The sequence below is a fragment of the Manacus candei genome, unplaced genomic scaffold (assembly GCF_025592945.1).
Source record: "Manacus candei isolate 608988 ecotype Guabito, Panama unplaced genomic scaffold, ASM2559294v1 h1tg000046l, whole genome shotgun sequence".
Taxonomy (NCBI): domain Eukaryota; kingdom Metazoa; phylum Chordata; class Aves; order Passeriformes; family Pipridae; genus Manacus; species Manacus candei.
This window is the reverse complement of record NW_026138094.1, coordinates 15,081,705-15,104,441: the sequence shown is the minus strand read 5'-3', so window position 1 is coordinate 15,104,441 and position 22,737 is coordinate 15,081,705. Positions and strand designations below refer to the sequence as shown.

Sequence of the window (22,737 nt, the reverse complement as noted above, 5' to 3'; positions counted from 1 at the left end):
TTCCTTCCAACCCAAACCATTCCAGGATTCCAGGATTCCCCATCCTCGCTCAGGAGGGCTTTTGGAGTAGTAAGTTTAGATCCTGTTTTACTCTGACTTTGAGGAGGTCTCATTGCATGTTTTTCTCTGCAAATACAAAGGTGATAAAAACACCCCCTGCAACCTTGAAAGCTGAGGTGCTTCCCAGTCACTGCACTCCAGAGGCTGGGACTTTATGGAAATCCAAGGTACAGGGATTTGGAACACAACCCTAAGACTTGGCAGTGCTGCTCCCTGGCAATAAATAACTTCCCTAACCAAGCCAAGCCAGTGTCCAACCTGCCCCTGGCAGCACGTGGGTGCCCTGTGCTGACAGGGATGGAGTTCAGGCACAAGTCAGCAAAGGGCCTGATTTTATCCAGGATTTCCAGAGTGTAAATCAGCCCAGACAAGCACATTTGCCTAGGACACTTTTTTGGCTGCAACTGCTCCTCGGAGCAAATACATTCTTCCCAAACAATTCTGAATCAGTTTATTGCCTGGACAACAGACTGGGGAGATCTGTGGGACAAAAAAATCTGCACACAACTCATCCAATCCCCTCCTCTGAGTTACTGGAGAGGCTCCTGAAACCCAGACCACGCTCCAACAGAGGATCCACCCAACCAGGCGTTGTCCAAACCCCCTGTTTGTTTCTCAGCCATCAAACACGTCTGGGAGATGTTGGACTCGCAGGCAAGCCCCGTGAAAGGCTGATATTCCAAACTGCTCCTACTGGGCAGATTTGAGGGCACAATAAATTCTGCTTTTCTCTTTGCACTGATGAGCATTAATTTGCACAAAATTTATCATAAACAACTCACTCTCACCACGTCCCACCACATTTTGTGTTATCAGAGACACAGCCCTGAGTGACAGCCACAGGAGACTTCCCTTTATCCAAGTGCTCCCTGGCTCTCCAGCTGTCCTCACTCACCCTCCTCTTGGAGCCAACTGCAGCCTCCCAACTTATTTATTGGCTTCCTGGGGTCCTGGCTGGGATGGGAGACAGAGGACACCCCTCTGGAACCCCCCCTGACTGTAGAGCACCCCAGCAGACACTGCTGGCCTTCAGTTGGGGGGGGAAGAAAAAAGACAATTAAATCCCCCCCCATAATGCGAATACTTTATTATCAATGAGTGACTGGTATTAGCTTTTTGTCTGGGTATTAATAATATTTCAAAAAAACCATACATCAAAAATTAGGGCTTTCTCCTATTTTTGCTGTATAATTTTTCTCTTTTTTTTTCTTCTTCTTAAAAAAAAAAAAAAATCTGTATTGAAAGAATTATATAAGCCAAAGTGCATTTTCTGTTTTTTGTCCATATACACATTGCACCATACATAAATAATTACATTGTAAAAATGACTCCATAATTACAAGTATAATATATATTTTCATATAATATATAAAACTTTATATTAAATCTAGGTAGATGATATTTGGGATAGTCTGTGTCTTTTTTTTTTTTTTTTTTTTTTGGGGGGGGGAGGGGGGTTTAATTCCGTGTGTCTTTCCTTTCGTCAGAGGGCCGACCGTTATCGATTGTTGCTGAGTAGGATCTCCAGCCAACACGGGCAGGACGTGATGAACTGTCTGGAGTAGCAGGGCCCCCAACCTTTGGCGAAGCTGATCCGGACGCTGTTGGGGTCGTAGGGCCCGTCTGCGTAATCCAGGTCGGCCGTGTGCTGCAGGAGGCAGGACTTCTCGTAGTCAAACACCTTGATGGAGTAGCCCGGCATGACCTTGCGCACGATGAGGGTCCTGCAGTTGGGGATGTCCAGTGTCGGGGAGTTGACGAAGATGGGGTGCTCGCTGCGGTTGTAGGCCCACACGCCGTCCGGCTCTTTGCTGAGCAAGATCCCGTAGCCGATTTTACTTCGAGTCCTTCTCACAGTCTCGCTCCTGTTGTCCAGGTTTAGCTGTCCGAGGCAGAAGCCGTTTCCTTGAGGTAGGTCATAGAAGATACTGACAGACTGTTCGTACACTGTGTAGAGGCGGCCGACGCGCGTCCGGTGCTCCCAGTAGGCCACGTTGCACCAATGGCTCCTCTTCACGGCATCGGGCGACGTGCTGGCATCTGTGGGGGCAAGAGAGGACACTCAGGGATTGCTGTGACCACCTGGAAACGACAGGTATGGAGGGGAAGGAAAAGGCTCTTCCCACCCCGTCGGCTTTGCTCACGTGAGAACTGAACTTGTGCTCAACCCCAAATTCATGTTCAATGCTAACTCCATGCTCTACTCAACATTTGTGTTCAATGCAAAGTCCATCCTCTACACAAAATTTGTGTTCAGCACAAGCTCCATGCTCTACCCAAAATTCTTGTCCAAGCCAAAACTTGTATTTAATGCAAAGTTTGTGCTCTACCCAAAATTTGTGTTCAACGCAAGCTCCATGCTCTACCCAAAATTCCTATTCAATATTAACTCCATGTTCTGCCCAAAATTCATGTTGAAACCAAAGCTTGTATTTAACCCCAAGTTTGTGCTCAACTCCAAAACTGTGTTCAACTCAAAACTTGTATTAAACCCCAAGTTTGTGCTCAACCCAAAGATGATGCTCAACCCAAAACTCATGCTTAACCCAAAACTTGTACTCAGCCCGAAGTCCATCTTCAACCCAAAAGTTTGTGCTCAACACAAAACTCATATTTAACCCAAAGGTCATGCTTAACCCAAAACTTGTACTCAACCCAAAGTCCATCTTCAACCCAAACCTCATCTTCAATTATGTCAAACACCACCAAGACAGATGGCTCAAGCAAAGGCTGGTGACCCAACAAGACACCCACCACCCCCCAAGGAGCTCAACACATCTTTCTCTCTCAAATTTAACATTCACTTCTGGGTCCAGCAGCCAGGGCCCTGTGTCCTCAGGATATGTGGATGTCTCTCACCAAGAGCCAGCACGGATCCTGTACCCCTGGTGGTGTACCCTCACTTTCAAAGCCCAGCTTGTGCTGAGCTGAGGCACAGGGATGTCCACAACGTGCCTGGATGACTGACCCAACATTATCTCCACTGTGTAAATATTCCTCGACAGTGTTGCCGATGTTCCCACAGGGAACATGAAATCTGAGGAAGCATTTCATGCCAAAGGGGAGTAGCTGCTATGAACTACACATATCCTCCTAAAACCCCAGTGGAAGTCTCTCCAGAAGAGAAATGTCTCTCCTTTCTAGGAATCACATTTGGGGGGGGCAGACACTGTTTAATCCACGATGCCTCCACAATTTAGGATGTCTCCAGAAGGAAGACAGGAACTCTCAACCCTGAAAGAACCCTGAAGCGGGCGAATTAACTCCTTGCTGAACATCATTCCTGCTCCTACCATGCCAGCTAACAGAAAAGCAGCCTGGAATTCCAAGCCAGGAGCTCTGCTCCGAGCTCCCTGCCCGGCATTAAGCTCCCTGACAATCCCTCACGCGCCCGCGGCCTGCTGACCCCTGTGCCTCCCTGCCATCATGTCCCATTAACTCACCCATGGGGTGATGCCATTATTTTGCTCCAGAGAGCCCATTGACACACCGGATTTCAGGCACAGCCCCTCCAGCCCTGCTTCTGTTCAGGCTCAAATTACCCCTCCCCATCACCCAGCTCTGAATTAAGCGGCTTTGTTGGATTTAACTGGAGTTGTAACTACACAAATTTAAGGGGAGATGGGGGGAGGGGGTAACTGGGATGTCCACTGCTGTGGGCAGTGCTCACCATCTTGAACCAACCCCTTCACAGGTCACAATTCTGGGAGAGATCATCTCAGTCCCATGGGCAGGGACACCTCCCACTAGACCAGGTTGCTCAGAGACCCATCCATCTTCCACAGCATCCAATTTCCACAGTCATCTTTCCCACACAGATGCTCCCAGTGCCTTTCCAAAAGTCTCCTAAGGCACTAAACTTTGCTGTTGTCCCACTCAAGTGATCTGGGGAAGGGGGGGGGCACAGACCAGCTCAGGGCCTTTCATCTGAAGGCTGGTAGCAATTACTGAGCTCTGCATCTGTTTAACCTCCCAACCTCCTCAAAGCCCTCCATGCCCATTAGCTAAGCTGGGCTTGTTATTACATTTTTTAGGAACTACCACTCAGCCCCTGAATTTCCCTTCCAGACACTAAGGATGGGACAACTTCAAAACTCCAGTTTCCCCATCAGCTGAGTTAATCAGGGGAACAGGCAGCAATAAAGATTTAAAGAGGTTTTTCCTGTGGTTTACTGCAAATTAACATGCGAAGGGGGAAAGCAAAGCAGGATTCAACCTGTGTCTATCCTACAAGACCATCTCTCTGGCGGTGCCACCAGCCCTGGTGTCATCTCTGCTTTCCTGGAACTGGTGAATATCTTGGCAAAATCATCCATGAAAACAAGGGAAGGTTTTTCTATAACTCCTGCTTTTGTGCATCTGAACTAGCTTTGTTAAAACCACTTCTGTGCAATTCATGGCAGGAGCTTCAGTCCATCCACCCATCCCTTTGTGAATGCACCCCCCTGCCAATGTGCTCCTGATCTCTGTCATCCCATCACAGCTCCTGCCTGGCAGTGCCAGCTCTGCCAGCTCCAGGCACTCCTGGAGATGCCCTGTGCTCCTTCAAACACGTGAGGACGTTTGAGGGAACTCCACCTCAAGGAGTGAGAAGTTTCCTTTCCAACCCACCTTTCCTGGTTGGGGGGGGAGAAGAAAGGCTTTAAAATCCACTCACCAGATGCAAAAGCAACCTGCCTGTGGCTCCCAGGCAAACAAACCCCCCAAAAGGAGACCCTAAAAGGCTCATCTGAGAACAATGCCTGCACAAAGCTGTCGGGAGGGTCCTTCTTCCAGTGCCGTGGTGGGTTCCTCTCCCTTCTTTCATCTCCCAGTGCACTCAACCAAATCCTGCAAAGATGAACTCACCCCACAGCCCTGACACAAAGCAAGCACTCCAGCAAGCCCCCAGACCAGGGGGGCCTGTGCTGTGTCTCATCCCCTGCCAAGTATTAGTTTCGCCTCCAGCCATCAGCCACTACCACTCCGCAGACAGCAGGGGCGGCCGCCACAGAACCACGTCCTCTGCCTTCTAAATAAATATTCCACTTTTTCCTCCTCTTTTTTCCACCCTGCCCTTAAAGCACAGACAAGAAAATCCGCTTTTTGTTCTTTCCCCCCTCCACACCCTTTCTGCTGGAACAGAGGCGGGCTTGTTAGCTTGCTTTTGGAAGAAAGGAAAATATTTCAGTCCCGTAGTGGTACACGATGTGTTTTTAACAACTATCATTGTAGGCAGCTACAACTTCTAGCAGCTCCACTGAGGGTGGAGTCAGGGCTATCTCCACAATCAAAGCCACCTCCATCCATCAGATGGAAGGGCTGAAACTCCAGCTTGTGTTTACTCCTTCCTCCGCGGCAGCGATGCCTCGCAGCAGACACATCCAAAAGGGAATTCAAACAATTTTAAGATTAAAAAAACAAGATAGGAGAATCAAACCCAGAATTTAATGGGAAAAGAGCCTTGCACAGCTCGGGGTCTGGGAATAAATGCAAAGAGCAAACACTGTAAATCTCCTGGTGCGAGCAGCACCGCTGCTGTCGCTCCCTGCCGAGCGCGGAGGTAAAGAAAATAACTTGAGGTTTGAGACTATTTGTGATTTGACAGCGTTTTATGCCAGTAAAGTTCAAAGCAGTGCACGAAGAGAGAAAAGAAAGATGCCTTTTTCCAAAACAAAAAAGCTGCACAGTCCCACTGCTTGAAGCTGCACTTAAAAGCAGGATGGAAAACATGGGCAGATCACGAAAGACATGAAATAAATAGCTGTGATTCAACGCCCCGGCTCTTCCAAAGCCACCAAAGCTCCTCTCAGCAGGTCAAATGGCCCCCACGACGTATGGCTGCGAGGAAGGTCTTCTCAAAACACATTTAAGAGGCACCCACGGGGAAGACCAGGCCCGTAAAAAATAAATCACTGCACTCTCCGAACGTGACAGGGGCTTGAACGCACAGCTGGGCACCTGGAGATGAAGTGGGACAGTCAGAAGTGTTCCCACATGTCCCCTCCTGTCTTTCTGTGTCACAGGGCAGCCTCACACTCAGTCACATCCTTTCTCAACATCTTTCCATGCAGTTTTATCCCACTTTAGACTCCATTAGGTCCATGCTCAGATCTATGTTTACACTGCCCAACACACAGGAGCAGGGAAGGTTATAACCATACACAGGTCACTGTGAGCAAGGTCCAGATAAAAAGCCCAGCACAAAGAACACACACATTTCCCAAAAATCTATTAACAGTTCACCAGGGAGCCATCAGTTACAATAATTCCCCCATTAATACCCTTGGAAACAAGCTCCAGGGTAAGGAAGGGGTTAAAACCTTCCACGGCAGAAATGGAATTTTTATGGCCCTGGGTTAAAAAAAAAAAAAAAAAAGAAATTAATTGTCAATCTGCCCCAGCAAAGCTCACAACCATTTCGGTTAAGCCAATATACTTAAAATACCTCTGCCTTACAAGTTCCAGCTGGAATGTGTCACTGTGCCCCCCCAGAGCCCCCACGCTGCAACCACAGCACGAGCCCCAGAGGATGGGGAGGAGCTGAACGTTGTCCCCAGCACAGGGGTCCCCACACAGATGCCCTGGGGACACAAACTGGTCACCTTCCATCTGTCCATGCTCACTGGGAGTGGGACTCTGCAGGCACCTCGCCACCCTTGCAGGAGTTGGTGAGTCCTGTCTTGGCCAGCAGCTCTTTGTCGGCCCATGGGAGCAACCCAGTGTTGGTTTCAATACATATATTTAAGGGAACATCCCAATTCCATGAGCAAACGGAGGCAGGAGCTGGGCTGCCACCCTCAGGTGGCCCTGGAGACACCAGAGGGAGCAGAAGGTTCTCCACAAGGAAGCCATGGAAAGTCTTGATGAGGACAAGGACAATTCAGTCTCCCTTTCAAATTTCTTTTTGGTTTCTCCAGTGAAGCAAGAAACTGGGTATCACAGCAGGACAATGGGCTCATGTGAGGAGAAGGCAGCTGGGTGCAAGCAGGAGGCTGGGCAGCCCTCATCTTCCCCCTGAACCTTGTCCTTAAATCCCAGAATTAACAGAGGATCCTTCAGTGTCCCAGCTTTCACCAAAGAAAACCTCTCCCTGGTTCAGAGAGGCCCTGCAAAGCTGACACCAGCTCCCCAGCCGATGACCAAGGGGACACCCAGCTGGACCTTCCCAGGCTGCAGAGCACTAAACTCTCTCCCAGACTTCTGGTTTACTCCACTGAGACGTGTGGATTGAGCCCAGCTCGTATCTCCACTCCCAAACAAGAATGTGATTTTATATTACAATTAATCTGGTGTCGTGGTGGGCGCTCCCAACTCCTCCAACCTCAGCACTGCTGATGGCACATTCCTCATGTTGGACGTGGCTGTTGTGCAGCCATGGACATGAGTCCACAGCTCCCTCATCCCACAAAAACCACCAGCAAGGAAAGACAGCTGGAAAGAGCCCTCGCTGCCACTGGATCCACCACAGAGGATCCACCATCCTGCTCCTCCTCTTCCAGCCTTTCCCGCGGAGCAGAGCTCTGCTGCTCCCCATCCTCCTCCATCAGCCCGTTTAATTTGTTAACCCAGTAGATGATTAACTCAGAAGAACACTTGCACTGGGTTAATTAATTAAATTAGTTCCAAAAAGGGTCTGACGAGCACCAGAGCCCGGTGGAAGAGGTGTGTGGAGAGGCCTGGGGGGGAAAGGGGGACATTTCCATGGCAGCCCAAGAAACAAAAGCAACACAGGACAGGAGCCAATGCCAAGAATGAGGATGAAAACAATTTTCTCTGCATAAAAGAAACCACTCTGCAAAATCATCAGCTCATGCTAATTTTTTTTTTTTTTTATATCCTTCAAAGAAAAACACATGCCATGTTTAGTTCTGCCCGGAAATTTGGAAGTCATCATCAGTCAGGGCATTTTCAAGCTAAATTCAAGGAGTTTGCTTCTAATGTACCTTCTCTGGTCACTAAATCCACAGTCCAGAACATGATTTTAAGGTATTTTAACAGGTATTTCCCCCCCCCCCCAGCTCCCCTGGTTTACAAAGCTCTTTTCAGCCAAGGGGTGAAAAGACTAGAAAGTAAGAAAACTGGAAAAACCCAACTCAGGGATTCTTCAGTGACATTTTAATGTGTTACTCCTAAATGCCAATGTTTTCAGAGATTTAGGTGATTTTTTTATTTTGAGTCTCCATCTAATCTGAGCTCCTCTTGCTTTCACAGGCACATTCATCTCCCTCCAGGCCCTGGGCTGCGCACGTAACCAGCTTGGACCTGGCATGTCCAAGCCAACACAACAACGTAAATACACCTTCAAAAGGAGCCCAAAAGGGAACCACCTCCCCTGGCTGCCACTTCTCAAAGCACCAGACCTGTCAGCAACCACAGCCTGGCTGAGACTTCTCCACTGCTGGAAACCAGCCCTGGGTTAGTCCAAGCCCAGCAAACCCCGGGGTCGTGTCTGGCATCTCCGTGAGAGCCCGTTGTGTCCTCGCCCTGTGCCTCAACCAGCTGGAAAAACGGGGAGGAAAACGAGCTGGTGGAAAATACAGGGGATGAGGTGAGGGGAAGGGAAGGTCCCCACCAATTGATTTGCTGTAAAATCCAGAGGTTTGGTGAAAATCTTCCAAGCATCATCTAGTCAGGGTTGGTTTTTTCCTTCCAGTTGGGAAGGCACCGACTCCACTTGGAGGGGAGAAGGCTCATTCCCGAGTGTCCTCCACAGGGCAGGACTGCCAGGGTGAGGTATGCCAGGATAAAAAAAAGGGGGGGAAAAAAAATTCCCTTTTTCCATGTGTAGGTTGCAAACTCACACATATTCAGCTCCTCCAAACAACCATGTGTGCAATCCCTTTTTTGTTGTTTTTTTTTTTTTTTATCCCCAGAGCCTGGAAAATGCTGAGAAGCAGGGAGAAATCACCCCATAAATCACCCTGTGGCAGATTTCCCTGCTGTGATGTCCAAGGCTCCCTCCCCTGCGCCGCTCCCGCCTGGCCCCGCGCCAGCCCACGCTGGTAATTAATCCGGGGGCCGCCTGCTGCAATCCCAGAGGTTGGGATGGCCAAATCCCAGGGGACCTCCCGAGCTCTCCTCTGCCTTTCAAACCTGTCAACCCATTTCGGCTTTGCAGAGGAATTTTAGGTGCTCAGAAATCCCCCCTGGTGCCCCTGGGGAGGGAGATAATCCGCCCAGTGACCAGAGCTTGCGGCACACGGAGCATCCCAGAGGCTCTGGGAAATGGGATAAATATAAATAATCATAGTTTTCGCTCACGGAGGAGTTTCGGCTGAGGCTTCAAAGCATTTTAAAAGCAGAAACTAATTAGTAGGTCCCTCTGAAGAGAAACAGGAATAACACCCCTCTCCACCTCCATCGAGCCTCTCGGGCAGAGCACGTTGGGTGCTGGAGCTGAGCCTGGGAATCACCTCAGCACAGGGTGATGGTCCAGAGGCTGCACCCAAACCAAAGCCCTGCCTGGTTCACACCACCATTAAGTCATGGAACCATTAAGGGGGGAAAGCACCTCTAATGAAGGGGTTTCTGTCACGATGGAGGGGGCACTGAGGTGAAGGAGTTTTGGGAAGCCAGGTGCTGAGTTGGTGAGGACATCACAGAATATGCCAAGCTGGAGGCACCCACGAGGATCATCGAGTCCAACTGCTGGCCCTGCACAGGACCATCCCCAAGAGTCACACCCTATGCCTGAGAGTATTGTCCAAACACTTCCTGAGCTCTGTCTGGCTTGATGCTGTGCCCACTGCCCTGGGGAGCCTGTTCCAGCTGCAGGGATGCTCCTAGAGATGTTCGAGCCTCCTCATTTTCCACACTTGTTAAGAACATGGGAACATCCCTGGTAGCAGCAGGACCACTAACCCTGCCCAGGATGCCTTTTTTCATCCAGCTGTTAGACAATCCAAGGGCAATGAACTCCTCCAAACCAGGAGGGCTGTCTCACCACCCTCAGCACAGCTCCAGCCCCAAATTTTGATCAGCTCCCTCTTTTAACAACCCAAATTTGCCCTTTCCAGAGGGCAATGTCCATCTTCCCCTACACAAGGCCTCCTTCAGATGTCCCAGCTGATCACACAAAACCCTCTTCCCCAAACACCAGCAAAGCTGGGAACTTGGGGTTTGGGAGCTCACACAGGAAGGACACAGGACACCAAGCAGGCTGTGGCTGCAGCAGCTCTGCTGTGTTTTTCTGGTTTCCTAACCAGAAAACAAGCAGAGATGCTTCCCTGGGAGGAAAACCAAAGCAATACCAACCAAAACACCACCCTCAGATACGTTCTGAGAGCCTGCCTTGTGCTCCAGCCCAAGCTGTTCCCTCCGGAGCGGGATCTCGCCCTGCTATCCCCCCTCCATGGGATTTACGCCTGAGAACGAGCTGCTGGGCTGCAGAGATGACGTGAGAGGGCTGAAAAAACCCAAGGCCACCCTGATTTCTCCGCGGCGAGGACACGGCGCAGGCACGGCGGCACCGAGGGGAGACCGAGGCAGATGTGTGTCGGCTCCATGCCAACCCCACTGCAAGTATCAAGGACTGGGAAAGCTTTAGGAAACTATCACCGACCTGCAAAACAACCTGCAACGGAGGAGGCTCCCTGGGGGCCCACAAGCAGGAGCCCAACAAATATTTTTCTCCATCCAGGCTGGGAATGAGCTGCTTGGCTCCTCCTTGGGTGCAGAGTCCGGTGCCGGGCACAAGAGCTTGGCCTGGGAGCTCTGGGAGAACAAAAATCTCAGGCTTTCAACCCAATCCCCTGCCAGGGGTTTCATCCTAGGCCCCAAACCGGCTGTGGCTCCTCTATTCCAACCAAACCCCTCCCTCCAAAAGGGCTCCACCGTTGATGCCTCCCCTCATCTGATAATTCTCCCCCAGCGAGCCCAAAAAAAGGCGCTGCTTTTTTCCAGCGCGGTATCAGGGCCCTCACATATATGGGAAGCAGACAGGGGCTGAGTGGAATGGAAATTCAGGCTTTGTTCTCGCTGGCCAAAGCCCAAGATCCTGCTCCTGATAAAGCTCTCCCGAGCCTCTCTGTCTGAGCAGGCACCGGGATCGGGGAGTCACGGCTCCACCGGGATCAGGGAGTCGCGGCTCCACCGGGATCAGGGAGTCGCGGCTCCACCGCGTGTCACGACGCCCACGGATCCTTCAAGTCCTCGCTAGTGGAGGATTTGCCAAAGTTTTACAGGGAATTAAAGGATTTTGGGTGCCAGTGTGGCCTTTGCAAGGAAACAATCGCTCTGGTGTGCCAGCCAACTTGGTCATGCCGAAGGGATAAACCTGAAGGGATAAACCTGCACAGGGAGGTCTCAGAGCTCTTATCTGATGGAGAGGGATTAAAAGCAATGGGGATGGGGTCGGTGGGAGTAGCTGTGGGAAGAGCCTGGTGGGAGGCATCCAGCCAGGCAGAGGCAGGTCCTGCAGGGCTGGAAGGAGCCCAGGGATGGCTCCTGCCCTCCTGCTCGCACCAGCATGTCAGCAGAGCCGTGGCCAGGCTGGAGAACGTGCCCAGGGCTGCGTGTGTGATGTGCACCCACTCAGCAGATCTCCCGATAGCTGGGTCATGTATTTATGTGTAAACATCTTCTGGGGCTATTTCAGCCCTCACTCCACTCACAACTGCTCGTGGCCAGCATCCACGGGTTCTTACTCCCACTTAAAGTCAAGACTAAACAATGATTTAAGCATCTTGGGATTTAAGCCCCACGGTTGGTCCCTCACATCCCCAGTGGAAGCAGCAAGGATGTGCTGGCATCTCAGGATCTACACCGCTGGGAATGCCATGGATAACAACCCTTGTGCCATGGAGGGGCCCTTTTCTGGAAAATCCACAAATGAGCAACCCAGAGAAGTGGATGCAGCACAGGACACTCATTTGTGCTAAGCTGGGATAAGATCACCCCCAAAAACCAAACAGACCTTGCCTCAGAATCATAAAATTGTTAAGGCTGGACCTGTAAGATCACTGAGTCCATCTGTCTTGTTTTATACTCCCAGGAATGGTGCTGTAAAAGCTATTAAAATGCAGATAAACGGCAAGAAAATTTGTGTAAAGCATAAGCAGGGGATAGGGAAGGAAAATCAATGTATTTGCACGAAATCCAGAACATTCAGGAGCATCACTGGAGCCCTGAGAGGCAGCAACTGAGAATGTGGTCTCTGAAAGTCCCCATCTTTCAGTGTCACCTCCCAAATGACCAGATTCCTAACCCTGGACTTGCCCATGGAGAGTGGAGGTGACTCACACTAATTACCCTCCCTGGCTAAGAAGGACTTGTTTTCATTTCTAAAAACCACAGTTTCTTTAAAAAAAAAAAAAAAAGGGAGGGAAACAGGGAAATGCCAAAATACACACAGAACTCCATGGAATACATCCTGTCCTGCTGCACTAATACAAAACCCAGACACCCCAATACTCCAGCTTCACTCAGGATGTTCAAAGAGAGAAGGATTAATGAGTTGTCAGAGAATCCCAGGATGGTTTGGGTTGGAAGGGACCTTAAACTCATCCAGTCCCACCCCCTGCCAGGGGCAGGGACACCTTCCACTAGCCCAGGTTGCTCCAAGCCCCGTCCAACCTGGCCCTGGACACTTCCAGGGATCCAGGGGCAGCCACAGTTTCTCTGGGCAACCTGTACCAGGACCTCCCCACCCTCCCAGGGAAGAGTTTATTCCCAATATCCCATCTAGCCCTGCCCTCTGGCAGCAGGAAGCCATTCCCCCTTGTGCTGTCAGTCCATGCTATAACATGACTTATATTCCACGTATTTATTCCACAGCCAGTGGAATCCTTTGGATTAAAAACCCTCCCACCTTTGTAGGACAAGCCTCATCTTTCTTTGAGGGCAGCTGAATTTTCAAGCTAAAAATAACCTTTTCAGGACTGTTCTGAAACGGTCTGAAACACAGGGTTTGTGGCTGCAACTCCTCCATGAGGAGGGATGAAAGCACAGGCCCTCAGAAACTCTGCAAATTAAGCACCAAAGCAAACGACCTTCCCATGGAGAGGAAAAGGGGAAGGAGAGCAGGTCGGGCTCTTTGTAAATCAAGGACAGGGAGATTAACAGAGCATGTGAACGCATCGTTGTGGCTTAATGAGTTCAACACTGCACACCCTCCACAGCTCTGCAAGAGGAATATCAGATTCCTCCAGGGAGTTCCATTTGACAAAATAAAGTAAGGCATACTGGGGGGAACTACACTGGGAATTGTACTTTAAAAAGGCAGCCTGTCACCAGCCTAAACCAGACCCATTTCTCTTCCTCATTCTATATATAACACATATATAAAGAACCCCCTGCACAAACCCTGAAGAATAACTGAGTGTAAAACCAGGGGCGGACCCTTCGCAGAAATACATTCACAAAGCTCCAATGAGCAACACAAATTCCCCCTTTTGGACAACTTTGGCTCATTATTGCAACATTTCACACTATTTCTGTGGATGATGTGGAAGCCTCATGGTTTGCATGAGGTACAAACAAATATCAACGTTATAAACTCTGTCAGGTTCTGCACCAGAATCCTTAAATTGTTAAAAATAGGAAAGAAACTGCACAGTTCACATATTTTATAAAGCTGGGTTAAATCAACATCTGCAAAAAATATCCCCGTTAAACGAAATAGCAGGATTTCATTAAGTAAATTGCAAGTTGGCAAAAATTCTGAAAGAAAGGGAAAAAGCCACAGCCAGCCCTGTAATTTAAACCTTATTTTAACTGTGACAGCATGACTGCAAGAGGTTGCATTTCCAAAGGAAAAAATAAAGTTTAAAAAAAGTACCTGTTCCCCCTGCACCCCACCTCGGTGTCTGCAGTCATTACCCTAACGAGCTGTTCTGCAGGGAGAGGAAGAGGGAGCAGGAAATGCTCCCACCCCAGAATTCTCTCTGTCAGATCTTCAAAATCCAGGACTTCCCACCGTGGGAGCACCCAGGGGCTGCGTGGTGGGGGTGGGTGATGGGTGACAGTGTCTGTGGAGCTCAGGTACATCCCAGTGAGGCTGCAGCCCCTGATCCATGGAGCCAGCCCTGCTCCTGGAAGCTGAGCAGCTGAAATCCGGGAGGAGACAGCTGCGGATCTGAGAAACAGCTCAGTCTGGGTGACACTTCATCACTTTGGATGTTTTAAACACATCCTGCCCCCCTGCACAAGCCCAGGGGCCAGCCAGGGGCCAGGGCCGTCTGTGGTCCTGCATGGGTGTCCATGGGGGGTGGGTGCCACGGGAAGGGTGGGTGGCAGGAATTGGGCTCCTCAGAATGTGCTGAGCTGGGAGGGATCCACGAGGATCATCCAGTCCAACCCTTATCCCTGCACAGGCCCATCCCCAAGAGTCACACCCTGTGCCCCAGAGTATCAGCCAAATGGTCCTAGAGCTCTGGCAGCCTTGGGGCTGTGCCCACTGCCCTGGGGAGCCTGGTCAGTGCCCAAACCACCCTCGGGGAAGTCCCTGAAGGGACAGGATGTGTGTCCTGCCAAGCAGGACATCAGTGCTCACCCCAGGGAGCTGCTTCTGGGGTCTCCTCTGTGTTTTAGGGTGGTTGTGGCACCATGTGCCCAAATTCAGGGCAAACCTCAGCCCTGGGGCAGGCAGGGCATTGCCTGCCCTTCCAGCCAGTTTTCCAAACCTGCTGAGTGCCTTTCCTGCCTGGGGTGACTCAGGAGGGCTGGGCTGGGCTGTGTGGGGACACTCTGCTCTTCCCACAGCGCCAGCCAAGGCCTCTGCGGGAGCCATCCCTGCAGGGAACAGGGACAGGGACACCCCAGAGGGCACCTCCTCCAGGGCAACACCCAGCACTCGGGGCCCAGCTTTTAGCTCTGGAACTACAGCAATTACAATTTCCCACCCAAAAGCTCGGCACGTCCCAGGGAAATCACCTGGAAGCAGCACCCTGGGATCAGTGAAATCCCTCCTCAGGCACAAACTGACTCTGTTTGCTTTGCAAAGAATTGCAAAACCTCAAAACAAAACGTGAAAAGAGCAGCCCTGATACGCAAACTCGGGCGCTGAAGAGGAGCCCTTTCACAAAAAAACCCAATTATTTGCTTTCAACGTTTTGGCTTCGCTGTTTTTCCTGGCACTTACGACACCGGAGTTATTTTGAAGGGCTGTTTGCTCCACGAGGAGCCGAGCAAACAGCAATCCCATTTCCTCTCGGATCTAAACATCCGTTTGCCGTGCGAGCAGGAGGAAAAAAAACCCAAAGCCCGAGTGCCTCAGGAAGCACAAGGAAAGGGGTGGTGGGTGCTGGTGGGGAGGAGCAGGCAGCACCCACCCCCTGCTCTTCACACTGCAAGGCTTCCCTTATCTCTGTCCAAGGGGTATCCATCCCATGCTGGCCTGAAAGGAAAGGGAATGGCCATCCCAAGGGCGCTGGGATGCTCTCCTTAAGGCACACCAAGCAAAGGCTGGACCCTCACATCTTCCTTAACATGCCCATATGGAGGTTGGACTAGATGGTCTCCAAAGGTCCCTTTCAACCCATCCCATTCCAGGATTCCAGGCCTGCACTCACAGCAGGATGGAGCGACTCCTGAGGGTGGAAATCCAAGCAATCTCACAGCCTGCTGCTGGATGAAGCAAGAAATAAAAGCTGCACGGCCCCCTCACAGCACAGTGGAGATGCAGCATCACCAGAGCCTTGCAAAATTAAATCTGGGAGCAAAGGAAAGGTGGATGTCCTGGGGGAAGTGCAAGGCAAAGAAGGACGTGGAGCTGCTGGAGTGGATCCAGAGGAGGCCACGGAGATGCTCCAGGGCTGGAGCCCCTCTGGAGCCAGGCTGGGAGAGCTGGGGGGATTCACCTGGAGGAGAGAAGGCTCCAGGGAGACCTGAGAGCCCCTTCCAGGGCCTAAAGGGACTCCAGGAGAGCTGGAGAGGGACTGGGGACAAGGGATGGAGGGACAGGACAAAATGGAATGGCTTCCCAGTGCCAGAGGGCAGGGATGGATGGGATAGTGGGAAGAAATCCTCCCAGCTACGCTTTCCACCCTTCAGTGAGCGAAGGGCCAGCTCGCCGTCATGTTCCTAAATTTCCTGGCTTTTGAGGATACAGGCCAGGTCATTAACATTATTTATAGGTTCCTGTGTATGAGTTTCCATTTGTTTGCCTGCTTAAAACCAGTTAGGTGAAAAAAAAAAACCAAACCAAAACAAAACACCACCAAGGCAATTCCTGGAGGTCAGACAGTTAAAAACCCCTCACGGCCATGGTCTGATGGACCCAAAGGATCAGCAGCTCCTTTAGAGACATAACTGCTTCCTTAAATGCTTATTGTGTAAATATTTAAGCTACTTTATAAAACTTTTACAATGTACTTAGGAAGCATAAATCTCCCCACCGGAGCACGGCAGGCCATCGGCGCGGCGCACGCTCAGCCGGGTTTAAGAACACAAACAGGGACATTTCCAATGCTAATGCTGGACCCAAGGGGCCCTGAGGTCACAGTCTCAGGAAAAAAAGAATTACTAAAGCTGATCCCCTCGGTTCACCCCAAAATGGAACGCTGGTTACACGCACTGGTCATCGCAATAGAGCGACTCCGGCGACGCCGGGTTTAAAGGCAATAAAATATTGATGTTATGGGTGCAGTCCTAAGATTTTTCTCTTCCAAATGCAGCACCGGGTTTAACATCACACAGGCAAAAATTAAGGAATTAAAAAATAATCCATTAGTACACACCCACTGTAACAATTAAATGGTTCTTTTCCAATGCCATGTGGCAGGTCTGAAGCCAAGCCCAATTCCTTGCAGCCCAGTTCTGCCTCCCTCACCAGTACAAATGTCTGCAACCAAACCAGTGCCAAGCACCCAGCCCAGCTGCTCTCGTGGTGATATCTGGGAAGATGCACTTCCCAGAGGTGAATATTCCCTTGCATTAGGGGAAAAAACCCCACGTGCTGGCTGCCACATCTGTATCCAGGGCGGTTTCCATACGGAAAGCCGTGTAGTTTTATGAGATTTACTTGGACACAGCGTTTCCCAGCTCCAATTCTTCAAATAAATGAGATCTTTTTATGAGAAAATAACATGTTTAGGAGCTTTTCCCCCAGAACAGCTTCTTTGCTGTAACCGAGGTGTGTTTGAGGCAACAACAACAAACGGAACGAGGGAACTGGAAGTTTATTCCCTTTCCAAAGCACAGCTTGCTGTTGTATATGATGAAGTGCAACAGAAAGTCCGGAAAAAACTTGGACGGGAGTTCAAACAGTGATGTCTTAAAGATGAAAGCGCGCTCTTCGATTAAATGTTTAAATAAAGTTTTCTCCTACTAAATCATTTAAACATTTTCGCATTCCTTGCATTTCTAGAAGTGCCTTTCGCTTTTAATTTATTGTCATAACCCAGTGCCCTCAGAAAGCCACCAAGGCCACTTGAGGCAACCTGTTTGCAAAAGGGAAAGTTCTTTCAGGACAGTAAAAATTCAGGATGAACAGGGCAGGCTGAGTCTTATTCTCCACCCCTCACTTATTCTCCAAACACCATCATATTTTCCTCTTCTTCTTACAAATAAATCCTTCCATGCTGCACATGGGCACAGCCAGGTTCTGCTCCAAATATTGACCAGAAATTCAAAGTAACTCAACTGACTTCACTGTGGTTGTATTTATACAGCTGAAACTCGGAGCAGAAACTTGCCTGCAATTCAAATTGTCTTTTTTAGAAGCTCTTGGGCTGCTCCAGTGGTGCTGTCAGTGATGAGGTCAGCCTTACTCATCGGGACATGGAGCACAGCTCTGCCACCACTGCCCTCAAACAGCTCCAAGAAGACAAAAATCTGAAGTCCTTGAGCTTGTTGAGAAGGTACAACTCATGCAACCACGAAGACCAACACTCCAGACCTGCCCTCTCCCAGCCCCTGCTACAAAGCTTCAAGGAATGAGGAACTACAGAGAGATCCAGAACAAATGGGGATTAAACTTGCCATGAGTCAATTTAAGAGTAGAAACGCTGGCAAGGCTTTTACTGCAGTAGCAGAGGAATGCAAACCTGAATTTCTCTTAAGATAGAGCCTGATAAACATAACGTGCTTTCCAAAAGCAGAACGTAGCTGGGATAAGTCACCCAGTACACTGTGACCAGCCCTGATGCTCTTATTCCCTTGTAAATCCATCAGGAAGGAAAAAAAAAACAACCACCCAGGCCCAAGGGGACATTATTCTTCCCAAATCCCGAGTCCTGCTCACGGCTCCGGGTACCCTGGTGGTTCCATCCCCGCTGCTCTGCACTGAACCTCTCCCCGGGGGCTCGCGGGGCTGTTTGGTTAACACGGCCCCGCATAAAACTCCCTATTTACTTTGGCACCATTCACTCCGAAGGCCCTAAAACCCAAATAAAGTCCATTCCCCTCTCTGTGTATCCCCAGCTATTGACGCTGCTCATGAGCAATTTGCAAAACCAAACAACGGGCTCGTTGTGTAATGGGGCTGGAAAAACAATCAGGAAGGGGCTGGGGATGTGCTCGCAGGTTCCCGCCGGGAAGGCTGGAAGGGGCGGCAGCCCAGGAAGAGATTACAAGAAATTCAACTTTTCCTCTGATAACAACAGGGGCTGTTTTCCGGCCGTGACATCAGGCTCCCCAGTTTCTGTGGAACACCGGAGAGAGCCCGGCGCTGAGGGAAGTCACGGAGGACTCTGCTGGTTGCCTCAGTGGCCAACACGCTGCATTTCCCCCTTCTGAAAAATAGATATTCTTTTCCCTTTCACTTTGCCTCCCAACCACCCAAATCCTCTCCCCTGGCCGGGCTGACCAAAGGATAAATCACAGCATCTCAGGTCCACGGGAGCAAGCCCAAACCTTGGTGCCTGCAAACTTTTGGGAACAACTTATGTGACCACCAGGGAGGTGGTGGAGTCACTGCCCCTGGAGGTGTTTAAGAAGAGGCTGGATGTGGCACTCAGTGCTGTGGTCTGGCAGACAAGGTGATGTTGGATTTGATGATCTCAGAGGTCTTTCCAACTTAGTTGATTCTGCGACTTCCTTTACCTCTTTTCCATAAAGAGAAGATGAATTGTGTCCTGCAAGTAGCTCTTTCTCCCCTCTGACTGAAGTTAAATACCTAAAAGAACACCTCAGACATGGACATCTGTATTAATCTAAGATTACGTGCAAGAACTGCTCCCAAACACCGTCAAAATGACCCCAAAAATGATCAGGTCTTTAATTACATGCAAAAGTAACATCTCACTAAGAGAATTCAAATGTGCCATCCTCCTGGAATACTCTGGATAGGAAATGGAGCTGGAAATGGACTGGGAATATAAACACATTAGTGGATCCTTCTACCTGCAGACATAAAATTGATGTGTAATTGGTGGCATTTAGCTACACCTACGGAACTGAGGGATGTCTGCAGCACCTTCCAGTGCTGCTAAAAACAAAGCAACTCCCCAAAACCTTGGAGAAGGTCAGTGAGACCTCATCATGATGGTCTTTAACAGCTACAGTGCCCCAGCTCTGCAAAAACCAGAGGTTGATACAGGTTTAAACGAACTATTTAGAGGAACCAGGGGCTGAAAAGGCACAAAGCTCTGGTGTGCAGGAGATGGCCAAGTTACAATTCATTTTCATGTGTCCATTATTCCAGAATCAATTGTTTAAATAAGAACTGCCACAAACTTCTCTTGCAGCAGGAAGGGGGACCCATCCCAGCCACCACTGGGTCTCTGCTCAGCACAAAAAGGGTTTCCCTTCCACGTGCAACGTAGAAGGCAGAGCAACAACTCTATTTTAGCCCTGTTGCTATGAAAGATGGCTACAAAAATAAGTCCTGCTTGTCCCCTCCCTTAGGCACATCCCTGCCCTGCTCCTCCTGGCAGCACAGGCTGGTGCCAGGGTGAGCAGAGCACAGCCCCACACTCCTGCCTTTGGCCAAATTTACCTGGTTTCAGGTTTCCTTTACAAACCTCAAAACATAAATACGTCCCTAATTCTGCTGGGGGAGCTGAGCCAAGTTTCTGGCAAGGCTGTGCTTAGGATTGAAACAAGGGGGGGGAAAAACCTCAGCGGTTTTGACCCAAAACCAAGACTCCCCCCCCGAATTTGGCAGCTCCCACTGATTTTTATTTTGTCTCAAAACTCAGGGCTTAAATATTTGAGGAAGGGGGGATTTTCAGAGCCCTGCAAGACACCCAGCTCCCTATCTGACACTGGACAGCTCGATGGACGTGCTACAGTTCTCCAATGCAAAGACAAGGAAACCAGAGCTTTCGATGCAGCAGAAACCTCAAAGACATGGGAGCCTGTTCCTAAGCCCTCCCTGCAAATCCCATCCATGCCCAGAGACAAGCTAGGAAGGGCAGCAGTCGGAGGCTGCACACAAATATAGCTGCAGGCATCTTTCCGATGGCTGCAAAGCCGAGTTTAAAAGCAGGATGTTTGGCTGAGCTGCTCTTCCCTCAAATAAACACCCACGACCTCACTCAAACAGAGAGGCACTGCTCTGGGAGCACTCGAGTCACTGCCTTTCCAAACACCCAGCCTTGATTTCCCCCCTTGCTGGGGGAATGCCACCGGGCTGGGTGGCACCTCGGGAAGGGGGTGATGGGTAGAGTTCTCTCCAAGGGGCATCCTGGCACACAAAGGGAAGAGTTCTCTCATCACCCCTTCCTCAGAGAGCTGCTGGGTTGAGCTGCTCAGAAAAATCCTGCTTCAGAAGCTCTGAAACGTTGAATTGTTGAGAATTTCTCCCCACATCACGTTCTGCTGAATTGTACCACAGGGAAGCAATCCAAGGGATCCAAGGGTGAGCTGATGCTTCCAGTCTGGGAGTGTATCTGCATCCAACACTCACTGCTGCCTTTGTAGTGTGGAGGTCACCAAATCTCCAGTGAATACAACTGCACCACTCCCACCAGAGCATCAGGAGACACAGTCCCACCCTTGTACCATCACCTGACCCGGGATAAGGACACAGCACTTTGGAAAACCATTTCTGCTGCCTGCAAGGTACGTGCCCTACACACTGTTTCAGCTATTCATGTGATCAAGGCATTACATGCAACTTAAAAGGAGAAATAAGGAATAAAAGTTCCAAGATGAGCCTGTGCTGCTTCCCTCAGGAGGCTGCTCTCACCCAGGCTCCTTCCCTCTGTTAAGGCAATAAACCCCCACAGGTACCTCACCACCATCCTGGGGCACTGAAGGATGGATGTGAGGAGGAGTTTTGGTGCTTCCTGTAGCTGACATGTGAGTTGTTAATGCCTGAACCAACTTCACTCACTTACCTGCCTTGAAAGTATCCTCTGAATGCCTAAAACCTTCCTAGGTGTTTGAACAAGGTAAAACACAACTCGAAATCCCAGTGGATGCTTCCTGTGCTCAACACCCACCAAACACTCAAACCAAGGGATCTGCACCAACACAGCCTGACCCACCAAAGATCTTAAGAAACAAATAAGCATCATGTTTTAACAAACTTCTCTGTGATGGCCAGAGGTGGCCAAGCCATGGCAGCAAGCTGGGAAGCCGTGTGGTACATGCCACATTCTGGTCCTCCCTCTACATCCTTCACAGGTGACGCTCTGAGGTGGGATGGCCCCAAAACCAGCCCCAAACCCCAAGAGCACAAACCCCATGTGTTCAAAGAGGAGAGAGCCAGGAGGAAAAGCATTTTGGAGGCTGGTGGAGAGGCGGGAGGCAGCGGAGCCGCGGGGGCTGAGCCCGCCCCGGCCCCGCGCGGTGCCAGCTTCGCCCTCGCCCGGCCCCCGCACTCAGCTGGCTCCTGCTCCGAGGGGAAATCGCTTTGGAAGCCAGCTGGTTCTCATTGAGAGCCTGCAGGGAAGGGGAGAGGGAGAAGGAGGGGCGAGAGAACCAGGATTAAAATAATATTGTGTCGAAATCTCAATGAGAGGGAGAAAAGGGGGAAGAGGAGAGGAACGAGCGTTTTCTGCAAGGCGGCGATGGAGCGGCGGCGATCCAGCCCACGGCTGATCTGGGATTATCTGCTGGCTCCCAGCAACGTTCTGGTGCTGGTTAGTTTGTCCTCATTTAAACCTGGATTGATCCCATCACGTACATCCAGCCAGGGCAGCCCCTTCCCATCAGCACATCAGGCACAGCCCAAAGGCACCCCTGGGAACGGAGTCACTGCTTTGAACGTGGACAACGCGCTCCCCGCCCACATAAACCTGCAGCAGGTTTGTGCTGGGCACTGAAAACCCCTTTTGTGGGCAGCCCAAGGTTCTGGGAGGTGACAGCCCTTCAACCCTTCCATTAGCACCTTTTATTTTACTTTGTTTTACTGGCGTTTCTGTATTTTAAGCTGAGCAGTTCCACACTGGGATCCACATGGATACACCGGGTGGGAGGGGAAAGGGCTTCCTGCCCCACGGCAACAAAACCTGTTTGGTGACAGATCTGCTACAAACATGCAAAACACCCCAACATTAGACATGTTTTCACATTTTTCCTTCTGAGATTAAACTACTTTGGGAAAAAAATACATTTCAAGCTAAGAAACAGGAAGCTTGAAACATTATTTTTGCTGTTTACCTTTTTTTTGGAATACTTGCTACAGTCCAACTGCATTTCTTGTGGTTGGCTTCTGAATGCCAAGATTTTCTGGGACCAGCTATCCCTAAATCTCCAAGTGTCATGGAAATCACCCACGGGCTCATCTCTCCCACAAAGCAGGGAAGGGGCAGGGAGGGAACCACATTTAGGGCTGTATCAATGACACACACCAGCACATGCAAGTCC

General features: G+C 50.2%; 1 protein-coding gene across 1 annotated transcript in view; it reads right to left on the bottom strand.

The window, feature by feature from the left end:
- Positions 1-1,517: 1,517 nt before the first annotated feature.
- SMAD6 (SMAD family member 6) overlaps positions 1,518-22,737 on the bottom strand; it is a 40,958-nt gene continuing 19,738 nt past the window's right edge. The window contains exon 4 of the mRNA XM_051796898.1: positions 1,518-2,100. Within this exon, the coding sequence (XP_051652858.1) occupies positions 1,559-2,100 (542 nt within the window). The 3' untranslated portion in view covers positions 1,518-1,558. The remainder of the gene's footprint in view (positions 2,101-22,737) is intronic.